The following is a 17,140-nucleotide window of genomic DNA, read 5'->3' as shown; positions in this document are numbered from 1 at the left end:
TATCATGGACTTTGAACTGGCTTCTACTCCTAAAAATGTATCATCACTTAGGTGGACAACCAAAAACTCCCTTCACTTCAAAAGCTGCAACTCTGTTTCTTACAAAATAAGATTTGTGTAACCAACTGCCTTCTATGGGACAAGAACTATCTATGGTAATGGTGGGTTCAACTATTACACAGTTATGCTAATATTTTATTTTCAGAAGTGCTGTACAAGAAAATATAAGTATGGCTTCCAATAGGAATGTTATACCTGGACTTGGTACCAAGCTCAAATTTTAGTTTTGCAAGGAAAACCAGGCTTTCAGGTTAAACAACAATTTGTAACCAAAACTTTAATCCCAAGGATTCTCACAAAACATATAACAAATGACAGCATGAAAGAAAATCTTGCACAGCAACTCAAAGTTCAGCTCTACAATGTACCCTTAAACTGGCAGGACACTGGTACCTTAAATAGTCTCAAATTTCCAAATAAATCATGTTACAAAGAGCTATGTATTCATATACAGCAATCACAGAAGGAACTTCTGACCTAAAGCAAAGGTAAACTAATTTCTTGAAACTTCTTCGATTCTACACCAACTGGACAGCCTCTTGTCCAGTGTGAACACTAGTAGAATTTTTAAACCTCTAATCTAGGTTAAGGGTGCAGCTTTAATTTTTACCTGCTGGCTTGTGTTCACAGTAGGTTTTAAAGACTGCTTGCTTAACTACAGCTGCATACCATATCCCAGCTATGGAAAAAGTCTTTTCAATTTTTGCCAGTTTTGTTTCCATAATATTAAACATCATACTTTAGCTGGGCAGGAGTTGGAGATTTATTATCAGTCTACGCAAGACTAAAATTCAAAGCAAATTCAATTTTGCTTAAGGGAACATTGTAAAGTAACAATTCTTGATATTACATGCCTCATACAGTCCATTTCAAACCATAGAGGATTACACCTTTATGCATCACTGTGCCAACAGACAGACAAATGTGAACAGCTAAAACATCTTAAAAATGCACCAAGCTTGGACTTCCCTGGTGGCGCAGTGTTAAGAACCCGCCTGCCAATGCAGGGGACACGAGTTCGAGCCCTGGTCTGGGAAGATCCCACATGCCGCGGAGCAACTAAGCCCACGAGCCACAACTACTGAAGCCCATGCGCCTACAGTCCGTGCTCCGCAAAACAGAAGCCACTGAAATAAGTCTGCACACCACAATGAAGAGTAGCCCTCACTGGCCGCAGCTAGAGAAAGCCTGTGTGCAGCAACGAAGACCCAATGCAGCCAAAAATAAATAAATTTATTAAAAAAGAAATGCACCAAGCTTATGAATTCTCAAACAAAACTTGACTTTTCTGTACATACTCCTGTCAAATGAAGTTATTTCCTGTACAACACTCCTCCTCTTGCAAACTGGTCTTCTATTTCCTTTCATTTGACCTAGATCGGCTACGAGACATAGAGAAAGTTCGGGACGGCTTGTGATTTCTCTTCCAGAACGGCGATTTCTCTCTCTTCTCCTATCTCTAGAAAGGGACCCGCTCCAGCTGTAGGAGAAGGTTCTCTGTCTTGGAGATCTGTGGATCTGCGGCGAGGGAGGCCTCCTCCTTCAATAATCATCTTGAGGGACTTCCCTGGTGGCACGGTGGTTAAGAATCCACCTGCCAATGCAGGGGACACAGGTTCGATCCCTGGTCCAGGAGGATCCCACATGCTGCAGAGCAACTAAGCCCATGCAGCACAACTACTAAGCCTGCACTCTAGAGCCCCCGAGCCACAACTACTGAGCCCACGTGCCACAACTACTGAAGCCCGCACGCCTAGAGCCTGTGCTCCACAGCAAGAGAAGCCGCCACAATGAGAAGCCTGCGCACCGCAACAAAGAGTAGCCCCCGCCCACCCCAACTAGAGAAAGCCTGCGTGCAGCAACGAAGACCCAACGCAGCCAAAAATAAATAAATAAAAATAATCATCATCTTGAGGGTGACGACCCCAAGAAGGAGGTGGGCCAAGATTTCGACTTCTCTTTTCACCATTCAACAGTTCCACTCTTGGGCTTCCCTGGTGGCACAGTGGTTGAGAGTCCACCTGACGATGCAGGGGACACGGGTGCGTGCCCCGGTTCGGGAGGATCCCACATGCCGCGGAGCGGCTAGGCCTGTGAGCCATGGCCGCTGAGCCTGCATGTCCGGAGCCTGTGCTCCGCAACGGGAGAGGCCACAGCAGTGAGAGGCCCGCGTACCGCAACAAACAAACAAACAAACAAACAAAAACAGTTCCACTCTTACTGGGCCGCCACAAAGTGTTCTCCCATCTAGCTCTGCCTCTCTGGGATCTTCAGATTCAACAAAAGCAAAGCCAGAAGGGTTTCTAGCAACCCACACACTTTGAATGGGTCCACAATGGCCAAAAGCTTGTTCCAATTTGGTCACTACCATTGTTTCTAAGATTACCTACATAAAGCTTACAGTCTAATGGACAGGAATCACAATGCATTTCGAGATCCTGGGCTAGAAACGCGGAGGCTCAAATCCACACACCCTCAGCTGGGTCTTTCCGGTTCCCTCCCGCCAGGCACCCGCAGATGCTCTTGCAAACCCAGCGTCCATGAAATGACCTATAGTTAGTCTTTTTCATTTTAGTCAGTCATTCTAAGGTTTGCAGTGATATCTCACTGAGGCTTTAATTTGCATTTCCTTGATGACTAACGATGTTGAGCACCTTTTCATGTGTTTATTTGCCACCTGTATACTTTCTATGGTGAGGTGTCTGTACAATTCTTTTGCCTATTTTTAATGCCTTTTTTGTTGTTGTTGAGTTTTGAGTTGTGTTGTTGAGTTCATTATATATTCTTTAAAAAATAATATACTTTGCAAGTATTTTCTCTCAGTCTGTGGTTTGTCTCTGTATTCTCTTAGTGGCATCTTTTGAAGAGCAGTTCAATTTATCCATCTAAGAAATCTTTGCTTAATCCAAGATAGAAAAAATTTTCTCCTGTGTTTTCTTCCAGCAGTTTTATAGCTATGGGTTTTCATTGGTCTTTGATTCATTTGAGTTAATTTTTGCATATGGTAAAAGATAGGGATTAAAGTTCATTTTTCTTGCCTATGGATATCCAACTGTTCCAGCAACTATTGAAAAGGCTATCTTTTTTCCACTGTATTGCTTTTGTGCTCTATAAAAAAAAAAAATCAATTGTCCAGATATTTGTGGGAACATTTTTAAATTCTACTATCCAATGATCTATATGTCTATGTCTATAACAATACCATGCTGTGAAAACACCTTTTATCTTAAATATACAAACAGAGATCTTAAAGCCAGATCTGCATGCCCCAAAATAAAGCTTGATATAAAGAATCCCAATTGTACGTAGAAAGCATTCTTAGTTTAGGACTTTTATAATCATTTAAATTCTCTGACAACATCACATTTAGTATTTTGTTGTTTATTATTTTAAGAAATTATTTACTTATTTTAATTACAGTAAAAAGCATCCTGAGTAATCTATATACCATAAAGTATGTGTGTGTATATATGTGTTAGATGATTTAAACTATGCTCTACCAGAAGCTCTTACAAAATTCTACGTATTACATCTTTTCTCAAAGAAAAGCTGGCTCATACTCAACAATTCTGTTTCACTAACAGGCATCTTTTTTTTTTTTGCGGTACGCGGGCCTCTCACTGTTGTGGCCTCTCCCGTTGCAGAGCACAGGCTCCGGACGCGCAGGCTCAGTGGCATGTGGGATCTTCCCGGACCGGGGCATGAACCTGTGTCCCCTGCATCGGCAGGCGGACTCTCAACCACTGCGCCACCAGGGAAGCCCACTAACAGGCATCTTAAACACGGCATATTTAAGACTGAGATCCAGATCTTTTCCCATCACCTGCCCAAACAGGGCCCTACCATTGTTCTTCCCATCTTGGTTAATGGCAATTCATCCTTCCAGTTTTTCAGGCCTAAAACTTGGAGTCATGTTTGATCCCATTCTCCCACATTTATATCCAATCCATTAGCAAATCCTGTCAACTGTATGACACAGTATATTCAGATTCCTTCTACATTCCCAGGTGTCACCTGGTTCAAAGTATCTTAGATTATTTTTACAGCTTCCTAAGTGGTTCCCTACCTAATTGTGTCAGATAGGTGGAAGACTCAAGATAACAATTCTTATCTTTGCAATGAAGAAGTCACCAACAATTCCAAAGATCTAAGGACAAAATCCATTCACTTACAAATGAGACAGATGCCTGAAGAGGAGGAACTCTCCCTCAGATCTGCTGATTAAAAAGCAACTACTATACTATTAAGTATCAAAAAAGCGCTAAAATTTAAGAGCTAATGGTAGCAACTTTCAACTTTAGGAAAACAGTATTTTGTTACAAATGGACCCTCAATTTTCAACAATGGTGCCAAGACAATTCTATGGGGAAAAGATCAGTCTTTGCAACAAAGGATGCTGAGACACGTGACTATCCACATACAAAAGGATGAATGGACACCTTCACAACATACAAAAAATTAACTCAAAGTGGATCAAAGACCTAAATGTGAGCACTAAAAGTTTAAAACTCTTGTAAGAAAACATGACCCTGGGTTACACAGTGATTTCTTAGGTATGACATCAAAAGTACATGTGATTAAAAAAAGAAATAAATAAATTGAACTTTACCAATTTAAAACTTTAGTTCTTCAAATGATACCATCAAGAAAGTAAACAGACAACTCACAGACTGGGAGAAAATATATATGCTAATCACAAATCTGATTATGGACTTGTATCTAGAATAAATAAAGAACTCTTACTACTCAATGACAAGAAGGCATTAACCCAATTAAAAACTGGGGGAAGGATTCAAACAGACATTTCTCCAAAGAAGATATATAAACGGCCAACAAGCAAAAGAAAAGATGTTCAGCATCATTAATTATCAGGGGAATGCAAATCAAACCACAATGAAATACTTCCTCACATCTACTACATGGCTATAATAAAAAAGACGGTAACAGGTGTTGGTGTGGAGAAACTGGAAGCCTCATACACTGCCTTGTCACAATTACTAGTGCGAATATAAAACGATTCAGACATTTTGGAAAAGAATTTGGCAGTTTCTCGAAATGGTAAACATAGAGTTACCATATGACCCAGCAATTCCACTCTTGGGTATCTGCCTAAGATAAATTATAACATATATCCAGACAAAAACTTGTACATGAATGTTCATAGCAGCATTATCATAATAGCTAAAAAGTACAAACAACCTAAATGTCCATCAACTGGTGAATACATAGTATGTGGTATATCCATACACTGGAATATTATCCAGCAATAAAAAGGAATGAAGTATTGATATATTCTATAACATGGATGAAACTTGAAGGCATGCTGAGTGAAAGAAGCTAGATAGAACAGCCCACATACTGTATATGATTCCATTTACATAAAATATCCAGAAGAGGGAAATCTACAGAGACAGTAAGTAGACTAATGGTTGCCTAGGGCTGGCAGTGGGGGAAGAATAGGGAGTGACTGCTAAGAGACACAGATTTTCTTCTTAGGGTGATGGAAGTGTTCTAAAATTAGATTATTGGTATGGCTGCACAACTCTGTAAATATACGCAAAACCACTGAATTGTATACTTAAAACGGGGAAAATTTATGGTATACCACATATCTAAATAAAGCTGTTTTTTTTAAAATTAGATCCTCAGACTAAAGAGATTATCAGTATGTCCAGTGAAATAGAAGAATTATTATAAGATCAGACAGCCTTCATGAATCAGAAGTAGATCTCTTCTTATGATTCATAAACAAATATTTACTGAGTTCTAGGATGCACCAGGGTACCTGTATATCAGCAGAAGTAATGCCAGGGCCTATGTTAATTTTATAAGGGCAGTACTTACCAAAGGGCAAGATATACTGGCTTGACCATGGCACCAAGTCATTGTTCAACTGCCTTCAAGAAGCATTCAACCATAATCCAAGGCCATTCAGAATAAATAGGTAAGGGAGCATTGCATTTGACTTGGTACTTAAGTGGCTGAATATCTTACTATAATAAAATCAGTATCTTCTTTTAAGTCACCCACTCTTTCATCTGACAAATAACTGTGGGCTTACAATAGGTAGAAACCCTAAACTTGAAGCTCTCTCTCAAATATAAGACTGCAGACTTATTCCTTGCCTAGAAGAAGCTTACACATCATAATTTACTTATTTATTTTTTGGACTGCACCATATATGGAGAGCAGAAACTCATTCTAGATACTGAATTGCTACTGGTAAGAAATAGACACCTACTCAATAGAAGAAAAAGTAATAAGCTAGTGTGGCCATCTGGGTTACATAACCTATGCGTGCTGCTCAGGAGTGTTTTTAACCAGCTAGACAGGGGTTAAGTGGGAACTGTTCCTCAAATGAGAACATCCTTTACAGGACTTGGTACCTGAAGAATGCAATGCAAAGATGTGTACAGGAGAGTTAAATTTAGGGCATCTGTGCTCAAGATGTAATTTGCACCAGGAGCTCCATCTCCTTTGGTTGAGCACAGGGAACTGGTTTATTTCCAGAAGAGGGTATGGACTTTGGTATACCACACATTAGAAGAAGGCTGTCACAGTTTCTCAGAACAACCAGAGGTAGAATGGTGAGAGGACAGGATTTTAATTTACTTCCTAAAAATCAGTACCTCAAAAATTAGGGAAAAAGGATAAAGACAGAGATGGAAAATAGGTGAAAAGAAGAACTTTAGTAGATCAATTCAAGAGGCTTAAAACCCACCAAGTGTGAAGCATACAAGTGAAACAAACAAAAAAGTCACATAAAAAGGATCAGAATGACACAGAACTTTTAAAAGAAAAAAAGCAATGCCTACAAATTACAAAAAACAAAATTTTCAACTCAAAATTCTATATCCAGCCAGGCTACCAATCAATAATGAGACTAGAATAAAGATATTTTCACATATATAAGAATTCAAAAAAAATTTACCTCCTACATGACCTTTCTTAAGAAAGCCACTGAAAGATAAGCTCTAGCAAAATTTAAGAGTAAAGCAAGAGACAAACATAAGATCAGAAACAGTGCAAAACAAAGGAAAGCAGGAAAGGGAAGTCTTGAAATGACAGCCATTTATATCACAGACCTAGATGGCACCAGTCCAGACTGGAGCATGATAGAAAGCTCCAGAAGGGAGATCTCCAAAAGCAAACAAAACGTCAAATGGAATTGATACATTATCTAGATAAATAATACTGACTGATGTATAACATAGTTGATGAAGAATGGGAACACAGAAAACAAAGCAAAAGAAAAAAATGAGGGTTACTAAATCTAAGAATAAAAAAGGTTTTAGGAGAAGGAAACCTAATCATGCTGCGATTCTTGGGTCAGCGGAGAGAAATTTTTTCAAAGTCATGGTAATGTAAGTGTTGACTAGTGATTTAACCAGAAGTTATAATAAATCTATATTATAATATTGGGAGGCTGGAGTGGCGAGAACAGATGGTGGGCATGGTGTGGCAGTGATGGTGGGCTGGGCTATGTGTGTGGAGAAAGGGTGAATGTAAGATAATGAATCTTCATTCATTGAAAAGAAGTTAATGGGTAGTGTGTGAAATTGATAAGACATAGCAGTACGAGCATATTATTTGAAAATATGGAGGAAACACAGCAAAAAAAAAAAATAGCTCAAGGATTTTACCAGTAGAAGCCTCTGGGATGGGGGCTGGGGGACGCAGAGGACCAACAGTTTTTATTATAAGCTTTTTGGTGTCATTTGGTTTTTTTTGTTTTGTTTTGTTTTGCGGTACGCGGGCCTGTCACTGTTGTGGCCTCTCTCGTTGCACAGCAAAGGCTCCGGATGCGCAGGCTCAGCGGCCATGGCTCACGGGCCCAGGCGCTTCGCGGCATGTGGGATCTTCCCGGACCGGGGCACGAACCCGTGTCCCCTGCATCGGCAGGCGGACTCTCAACCACTGCGCCACCAGGGAAGCCCAGCTTTTCGGTGTCATTTGATGTTTACTGATATCTCCCTGTGCGGGTTTTTCTTTTTTATGCCATTCACCAACTGGATCCACAACCTCACAGCTTATTATGGCCATTCTCTTACGGAGTTTGTCAATTTACCAGAGCCGTGTCACACAAAACAAGCACTGTTCAAAATCTGAGACATAACAAAACAAACTTCAGTATGCAGAGGTGACTATGGTACAGAATGTAGAGGAAATGAACTTGTGCTTTAAAGAAAATATAATTCGGTGGGTGCCTGAGGGTCAAATCTTGGTTTTGCCACTGCTAACTTATCTGGTGGCAAACTAATTGAAATCTACTAATTACTGTGAGCTTTACAGTGGGGATTACCTGACAGAACATGGGAAGCACTCACTGCAGTGGTTGGAATATGAGTGCTCACACGATAATTATGATTATTTGGACTCAGGCAGACTGAGATTCAAATTGCTGCTCCACCCTTGTCAGTTCTACTTGGGCAAATAATTTAACCTAATTTAATTAAAATAATTTAACTTTTGCAACAGTAAGTATATACATCATGGTACTTTCCTCACAGGGTTGTTGTGAGGTTTAACAAGGTGAACACTTAACACATTACTGACTGGGGGATTTTTGCAGAAACTGCTGCCTGTGGCCATAATACATCTCTGGTCAAAAATGTGTTAACAAAGTCCTTAGCATTTATTTAGCAAAGATCCATGAACTCCAGTTATTATCACTGATGAGTTTTTTTTTTAATTAAAATTTTTTTTTACTGGAGTATAGTTGATTTGTTGAGTTTTAAGTAAAGAAAATGGGATGGATTTATTTTCACCCCCTTTTAGAGATACTTTAGAGCTGAAGACACCTGTGTACTTCTCTCCAAGTGCTCTCCATCTCAGGAAGTAGCAAAACCTTTTACCTAGTTTTTTAGGCAAAAAAGAAATCTAACAGTAACCTTTGTTTATTCTCTTTCTCACATCCACATCTAATTCCAGCACTTTCTATAGGTTTTACCTTCAAAATATATCCCAAAGCGGGGTCAGCTCCCCACTGATCACTTCTTACTTCTCCCACCAAGCCCACATCAATTCTCCCTTGGACCATGGATCTTCTAACTCCTTTGTGTCAAGAACTCCTTTGGGAATATAGCAAAGTTTATGGACTCCTTGTCAAAAAAAGTGTTTTTAAATGCATAAGGCAAAATGCATAGGACTACAAAGAAATCAATGGTACTAAGAGTTATCAAACTGCTAGAAAAACAAAAATTTGATAATATATGTACTTCCTTATTGATAACCTTAAGCAGCAGGTCTGATAGAATTGTAATTTTGGAGTAGTATGGGTATAAACAGTATTTTGTGATATCTGCAACGACTGTAAGGTGACAGAGAAATAGCTATGATTTTACTGGTTGACGGCTGCAGGCACTACTTGGGCTCGTTGCCAACATTCATAATTCAAGGAGATGCTAAATTTCAGTTAGGGGTTGGTGAAACTGAGATGAAAGTTTTTCACATTCAGGTTCACAGACCCCCTAAATTCTAACCACAGATCCCCAAGGTTAAGAACACCATTTCTGGTTAATTTTTGTAAAAGGTATAAGGTCTGTGTCTAGATTTTTTTTTTTTTTTTTTGGCATGTGAGTATGCAGCTGTTGCAGCACCATTTGTTGAAAAGACTGTCCTTTCTCCGTTGTGTTGCCTTTGCTCCTTTGTCAAAGATCAGTCGACTGTATTTGTGTGGGTCTATTTCTGGCCTCTGTTTTGTTCCATTGATTTATTTACCTTATTCTTTCATCAATATTACACTTTTTTCGTTTTTTTAAATAAATCGCTCTTTTTTTTTTTTTTCCCTGCCCCACATGGCTTGTGGGATCTCAGTTCCCCGAGCAGGGATTGAACCCAGGCCACAGCAGTGAAAGCCTGCAATGCTAACCACTTGGCCATCAGGGAAGTCCCCTACACTTTCTTTACTACTGTAGCTTTATGGTAAGTCTTGAAGTTGGGTAATGTCAGTCCTCCAACTCTATTCTCTCCTTCAATACTGTGGTGGCTTTTCTGGGTCTTTTGCCTTTCCATATAAACTTCAGAATATTTGTTGATATTCACAAAAAAACACTTGCTTGGATTTTGACTAGGACTGCTTTGAATCTATAGAACAAACTGGGAAGACTGACATCTTGACAGTACTGCGTTTTCCCATCATATATAAGGAATATCTTTCCATTTATTCAGATCTTCTTTGATTTCTTCCATCAGAGTGTCATGGTTTGCCTCATATAGATCTTGTACATATTTTGTTAGATTTATACCTAAGTCTATGTCTGTCTCTTTCTTTCTTTTTGGTGCAGATATAAATGGTATTGTGTTTTTAATTTCAAACTCCAATTGTTCATTGCTAGTATTTACCAACTGATTTTTGATTTTTTTTTTTTTTTTTGCGGTACGCGGGCCTCTCACTGTTGCAGCCTCTCCCGTTGCGGAGCACAGGCTCCGGACGCACAGGCTCAGCGGCCATGGCTCATGGGCCCAGCCCCTCCGTGGCAGGTGGGATCTTCCCGGACCGGGGCATGAACCTGTGTCCCCTGCATCAGCAGGCAGACTCTCAACCACTGCGCCACCAGGGAAGCCCTACCAACTGATTTTTGAAAAAGGTACAAAAGTGATTCAGTGGAGGAAGGATAGTCTTTTCAGTGAATGATGGTGGAGCAATTGGATACCCATAGGAAAAAAACCTCTCGACCTAAACTTTGCACCTCACATAAATGTTACCTAAAAATAGACCACAGGTTTAAATGTAAAACATAAAACCATAAAACTTTTAGAAGAAAACAGTGGAGAAAATCTTTGGGACATAGTTTTGAAAACCAGATTTTAGACATGGTCTGCAGAGTGTAATATATAAAAGGAAATATTAATAATTTGGATCTCTGTGATTAAGAAGATGAAAAGACAAGATGCAGACTGGGACAAAAAGTTGCAAATTACATATCTGACAAAGGACTCACATCTAGAATATATACAGAACTCTCAAAACTCAACAATAACAAAGAATACACATTCCAATTTTAGAAAATGGGCAAAGGACACAAAGAGACAATTCACTGAAGAAGATATAAGGATGGCAAAGAAACACATGAAAAGAAGTTCTTATCGGCCATCAGAGAAATACAAATAAAACCATGATGAGATATCACTATACATCTCTTGGAAAAGATAAAATAAAAACAGTGACAATACAAAATACCAGCAAAGATGCAAAGACACTGAATCTCCCTTAGCATTACTGATAGAAATTATAGCCACTCAGGAAGACTTTGACAACCTCTTTAAAAAACTGAACATATACTTAACATACGACCCAGCAATCATGCTCCTGGGCATCTATCCCAAAGAATTGAAACCTTATGTCCACATAAGAACCTATATGTAGATGTTCAGAGTAGCTTTATATGAAACAGTCAAAAACTGGAAATGATCATAATGCCCCCAGAAGAGAATGGTTAAACAAACTAGAACTTCCACACCACAGAACACTACGCAGTACTGAAAAGGAGCAATCTACTGATACACACAAGTATTTGAACAGATTTCAAGGGCGTTAGAATAGGTGAATAAAGCCAACCTAAAAGGTCACATTTTGTATGATTACTTTTATACAAAATTCTTAAAGTGACACAATTATAGAGATGGAGAACAGATTAGCAGTTGCCTTGAGTTAGACATGGTAGGAGAGAGGTGGTTGTTACTATAAAGGGATAGCATGAGGGAGATCTTTGTGGTGATGGAATAGTTCCTGTATTGACTGCAGTGGTGATCACATGAATCTACACGTGTGCTAAAATGGCAACAAAATAGACAAATTACACAAATGTCTATTTCCTGGTTTTGATTTTGTACCATAGTTATGTAAAATGTAACAACTGAGTTAAACTGGGTACATGGAACTCCTGTGCATTATTTTTCTAATTTCTTGTGAATTTATAATTGTTTCAAAATACAAAGTAAAACTAAAAGTCACATATTTTATAAAAAGAAAAAGAAAATCAGATCACTTCACTCCCCCACTTAGAAAACGTTCATGGGACTTCCCTGGTGGTGTAGTGGTTAAGAATCCACCTGCCAATGCAGGGGACACAGGTGGTCAGGGAAGATCCCACATGCCGTGGAGCAACTAAGCCTGTGTGCCACAACTACTGAGCCTGAGCTCTAGAACCCACGAGCCACAGCTACTGCAGCCCGTGTTATGCCTAGAGCCCATGCTCCGCAACAAAGAGAAGCCACCACAATGAGAAGGCTGCACACCACAACAAAGAGTAGCCCCTGCCTGCCGCAACTAGAGAAAGCCCGGGCACAGCAACGAAGACCCAAGGCAGCCCAAAAATAAATAAATAAATAAATAAATTTAAAAAACCCTTCATGGCAGAATAAAATCCACACCCCTTACTGTGGCCTAAAAGGCCCCTTGCACTTCTCCATCACTACCCCCCAACTCTTTTCACTCTAGACGCACTGGCCTTCTTGCTGGTTCTCCAAACTTCTTCTCACTTCAGGGCCTTTATACTTATTGTTTGTTCTCCGCCTGGAATGCCTTCTCCCAGATTTTTGCATGGCTTGATACTTCACATTATTTGGGTGTGTGCTGACATTACTTCTGAAGAAGAAGCTTTCCCAGACTATGATATCTAAATTAGCATTCCTCTCCCCAAACACCAGTCATTCTCCATCCTCTTACCCTGTTTTATTTTATTTATTTGATTGTCTATTATTTACCCCCTGTTCCCCAGCCCCAAGTCAGAATACATGCAGGCAAAGAATTTTTCTGAATTGTTAACTTTTGAATTCCCAAAGTTCAGTAGGATCAGGTATATAATAAAAATTCAATAAATATCTGATGAGTGAAGGAGTAAACCTGAGAGACTAAAGAAAATTATACTGGTATGACTGACCTATAACACCAAGCTGTAAGGCAGAATGTATAACTTGCACCATAAAACAAAGAATATGATAAAAGAAAAATATACATAAGAAGGATTAAAGATAACTCCCCCTTTTTTTACCTTTCTACTTCTCTCCTTTCGAATCTGGCCCTTCCTGTCACTGCCCTGACCAAGAGAATTTGTGTATTCTAGGCCTTGCCTTCAAAGGAATGGCAGCTTCCACCTTTATCTCTTGGAATCCAGCTGTCAAGTACGAAATGTGAGTACTCAGAGAACCATTCTAATGGAAGCCAAACCACATGGAGAGGCCCTGGAAGATGACAACTGGTGGTGGGGATGGGCTGGGGGGAGGGGGTGTGCAGAATGCCGAGGCGCACCAAAGCACCAGACATGTGAGTACCAGAAGTGACCTTGAAAGGGGATCCTCTGGCCCAGCCATGCCTGCTGGTGGCATGTGGATCAGAGACGAACCACCTGGACAAGCCCTCCCTGAATTCCTGACCTACAAAATTATGAAAAATGCAAAAATGGTGATTTTAAGCCACTAAGTATCACAGTAGTTCACCATGCAGCAAGAGCTGACCAGGACATCGGGCAAGAAGGGGATTCTTAAAGCTGAGCAGAATCCAAGTTATAAACAATCAAACAAAGTATCACAGGATAGAATACAATGGAACAGAACTGCCAAATAGGCATCAATACAAGTGAAAAGATCTAAAACATCTATTTTTAAATTTATGTGGATCCTCAACGTAATGGGGTTTGTTGTGGGGAGAAAGGGATGGGTGAGGTGCAGTGGAGAGGAAGACAATACTCAAGAACACTGGAAAGAACAAAACAGAGGTACCACATTCATCCTGTCATTCACTGGCTAAACTCAAGAGACTACTGTACTCAGTTCTGGGTTTTACAACTAAGGAGAATCTGGAGAATCCTAAGGAATTCAAAGATGAATAAAGAGATCGGAGGAAAAAAAAAAAAAACCATGAGGAAAGGTAACGTACCTGAACCCTTTTGAAGGAAGGGATTTAAGTAAAACCTAGTAGTAACATTGAAGGACCTATTATTTGAGTAACACTGAAGGACCTGTTATTTTCTAATCTACAGAGATTAAACTAAAAGATAAGAGTGTTTACAATAAACAAATATGAAAAATGGTGAGTACGGTTAAAGACAGAATAGGTTATTAGAGCACACCAAAGACTGTCTTCTTGAAATCTACTAGAAAAATCTGTAGCTGCTCAGGAAAGGTAGGATGTGATTCTGTCCAAATCTGACAGACTTTCAAGGTTTCTTCGAGGATGACTCTCTGATTTTATGACCTAATGACTGCTCCTACTGCTAATACCCAAAGTGCTCATGATAATGATAATGATACTAAACAGCTACTTGCCACGCACTATGACAGATACATTACCAATATCACTTAAGCTTTGGGACAATACTGCCTATTTGGTGTTATTATCCTCATTTTATAGATGAGGAAGTACTGGTTAGCAAGATGAAGTAATACATGCCCAGGATTAATGTGGCATAATAAGGAATAAATACATTTGGTCTTTGCCCCTGGTTCCTGGCTAGAGCTTTCTGAGTAACAGGAGTGTCTTTATTGTGCTAATGAGATGACTCAAGGTTGGCCCTGCAGGTAACTTCAGGATGGGGCTGGTTACCAGAACAACTTACCATCTGATTAGAGGGTTAGAACTTGGAGCCAGACATCTGGGGAGGTAGGGCGGGGCTGGAGACTGAGTTCAGTCACATGGCCAATGAGTCAGTCAATCATGGATACATAACAAAATCCCAATAAAAACTCTGGACATCAAACTTGAGGGAGATTCCTCGCTGATGAACACAGTGATGTGCCAGGAGGGTGATGTGCCCTGACTCCATGGAGAGAGGGCATGGAAGCTCTGCACTCCCTCTGAGACCCAGCCCTAAGTGTACCCTTTATAATAAACTGTAATTGTAAGTATAGTGCTTTTCTTCATTTTGTTAGTCTTTTTAGCAAATTAGTGAACCTGAAAGGGGTGACGGGAATCCCCAAGTTTGTAGCAGGCTGGTCAGAAGTGCGTGTGTCCTGGAGACACCACTTGCATCTGGTATCTGACATAGGGCAGTCTTGTAGACAACTGACCCCTTGACCTGCAGGTTCTGACATTAACTTCAGGTGGTTAGTGTCAGACCTGAATTATAACCTACTCAGTTGGTATACACTAGTTAGGGTTGAAAGAGAACAGTTAGTAAAATATGAAGTGCTAGAGCCAGGACTCAAACCCAGTTCTGCCTAACTCAGAGTATTTCTAATTCAAAGGTAAGAGTCTAATTCAAACCTTTCGATTTTTCAATTTAAAAGGAAATGGTATATAATTCATGAAGGTTTTAGTATCTGTACTAACTTACAAGAAAAATTACATCAGCTTGAAAACTGAAAAATCCATTTAAGCAATTAAAGTCCCAAGTCACTGCCAGTAGACATAGTTAACACAAATATCAATGCAGGAGCAGCTATGATACAGCGGCGCATGTGGATGGCAAAGTATTAAACAATATGAAGAGAACTGAGGACCCAAAGTAAAAGCCACCTTCAGTACTTTTGAAGTTTTGAGACTTTTTCTAAATCCCTCACTAGTACTTAGGCTTTTTAACAATTTAAAAAAATAGTTAAGTGCAGGTATATGGACATGCTTCCAGTATAAAACCTTAAAAACCTATCTTTAACCTTCAGATAACACTGAAAAAGAGACTGGTTCTTGTCTCCTATAAGCTTGAGAGAAACCATAGGACATAAATTCTGATAATACTTTGTGGTCAAAAGTGTATGTTACAAGGGTTCTCTGCTAACAAGACAATTTTCTATGCACAACACAGAAAAAAAATCTTACAGAATCCAAGCAATAATGTTATACTGTTTTTTTTATTTTTTGTTTTTACTATAGCTTACATAAAAGCTTTCTAAGGTTTTATTCCAACTTATGAACCAAAAAGGGATTTCCCAAACTTATTCTTCCTTTACTAGGACGTATATAAATTATACTGTTCATAAACGCTGTACGTTTTTAGACTCATCTGTTTTATATTCTTCTTTCTTACCTGGTCTGTTAGTGGCTGCCATAATAAAAACCTGCTGACGTGTTTCCAGACCATCCATCTCTGTAAGTAGCTGATTTACCACCCGGACACTTGCCCCTGTCTAAAAACAAATAAATACAGCTACATCAGCTCCCAATAAAAGAAAAATACATCACCAGTTTTTTTTTTTCCATGCAAAATAATACATTTGCTAACTTGAATGAAAGCTTTTGTCAAAAGATATAACAATTATTTCCTGAGAAGTCACTATATCTAAGCACTGTGCAAAACATATTCTCATCAGTGTGCTTCCCCAGCAATCCTGCTATCATCCACAATTCAGATGAGGAAACTGAGGCTTAGAGAGGCTATTTGTCCAAGGTCTCAAAGCTACATAAGGGTAGAGATGAAATTCAATCTCAGGCTTAGCTGATCCCACAGTCTTATGCCTCTGAGTTATCCAAAGATCTAAGAACTGAGAATTATATTCAATATCCTGTGATAAACCATAAAAATGAATATGAAAAAGAATATATATGTGTCTAACTGAATCAATTTGCTGTACAGTAGAAATTAACACATTGTAAATCAATTATACTCCAATAAAATAAATTTTTAAAAGAAGATCTAATAGCCACAACGAATTTCCCTTTGGGCAAATCTAGACTCAGCTTTTGAATGCCAGATCAGACTCCCCAGGATACTGGATATTCCAGAGCTTTCAGCTGGGACACTGAGGCCTTTTCTCTTTTCCTTGAAGCATGCAGTACAAAGTTGAACTACCTCAGGGCAATATCTAAGACGTTCAAGGAGTTGGTGAATAGGGGGATGTTTATCCCTTAAATGCAGAAAGTTTTAAAATGCACAATGCAGGAAATGAGAAAAGTGGTGTTGTGTTTCTTTTTGTCATTAATTGCCTTTCTTCAACATAAATTTCATGTACAGAGGTGGTAATGAGTTTAACATACTGATTTCTCCAGAAAAAAAATTTGGTGCACCTTATTATCACCCCTTGGAGACACAGTATTAACCATTAGGAGCTTAAAAGAATTATAATCAGGACTCAAAAAAATAAAGAAGTACTGGTTTTAAAAAAACAAACAAACAAAAAAACCCCAAAACACTGTCCTACCTAA

General features: G+C 39.2%; 1 protein-coding gene across 1 annotated transcript in view; it reads right to left on the bottom strand.

Annotated features, from left to right (window-relative positions):
• Positions 1-17,140, bottom strand: part of NVL (nuclear VCP like) — a 103,573-nt gene that overhangs the window by 33,260 nt on the left and 53,173 nt on the right. Inside the window, exon 18 of the mRNA XM_065871782.1 lies at positions 16,026-16,125. Within this exon, the coding sequence (XP_065727854.1) occupies positions 16,026-16,125 (100 nt within the window). The remainder of the gene's footprint in view (positions 1-16,025; positions 16,126-17,140) is intronic.

This window comes from Phocoena phocoena, chromosome 1, assembly GCF_963924675.1.
Source record: "Phocoena phocoena chromosome 1, mPhoPho1.1, whole genome shotgun sequence".
Lineage (NCBI taxonomy): Eukaryota > Metazoa > Chordata > Mammalia > Artiodactyla > Phocoenidae > Phocoena > Phocoena phocoena.
This window is presented reverse-complemented; position numbering and strand designations above follow the sequence as displayed.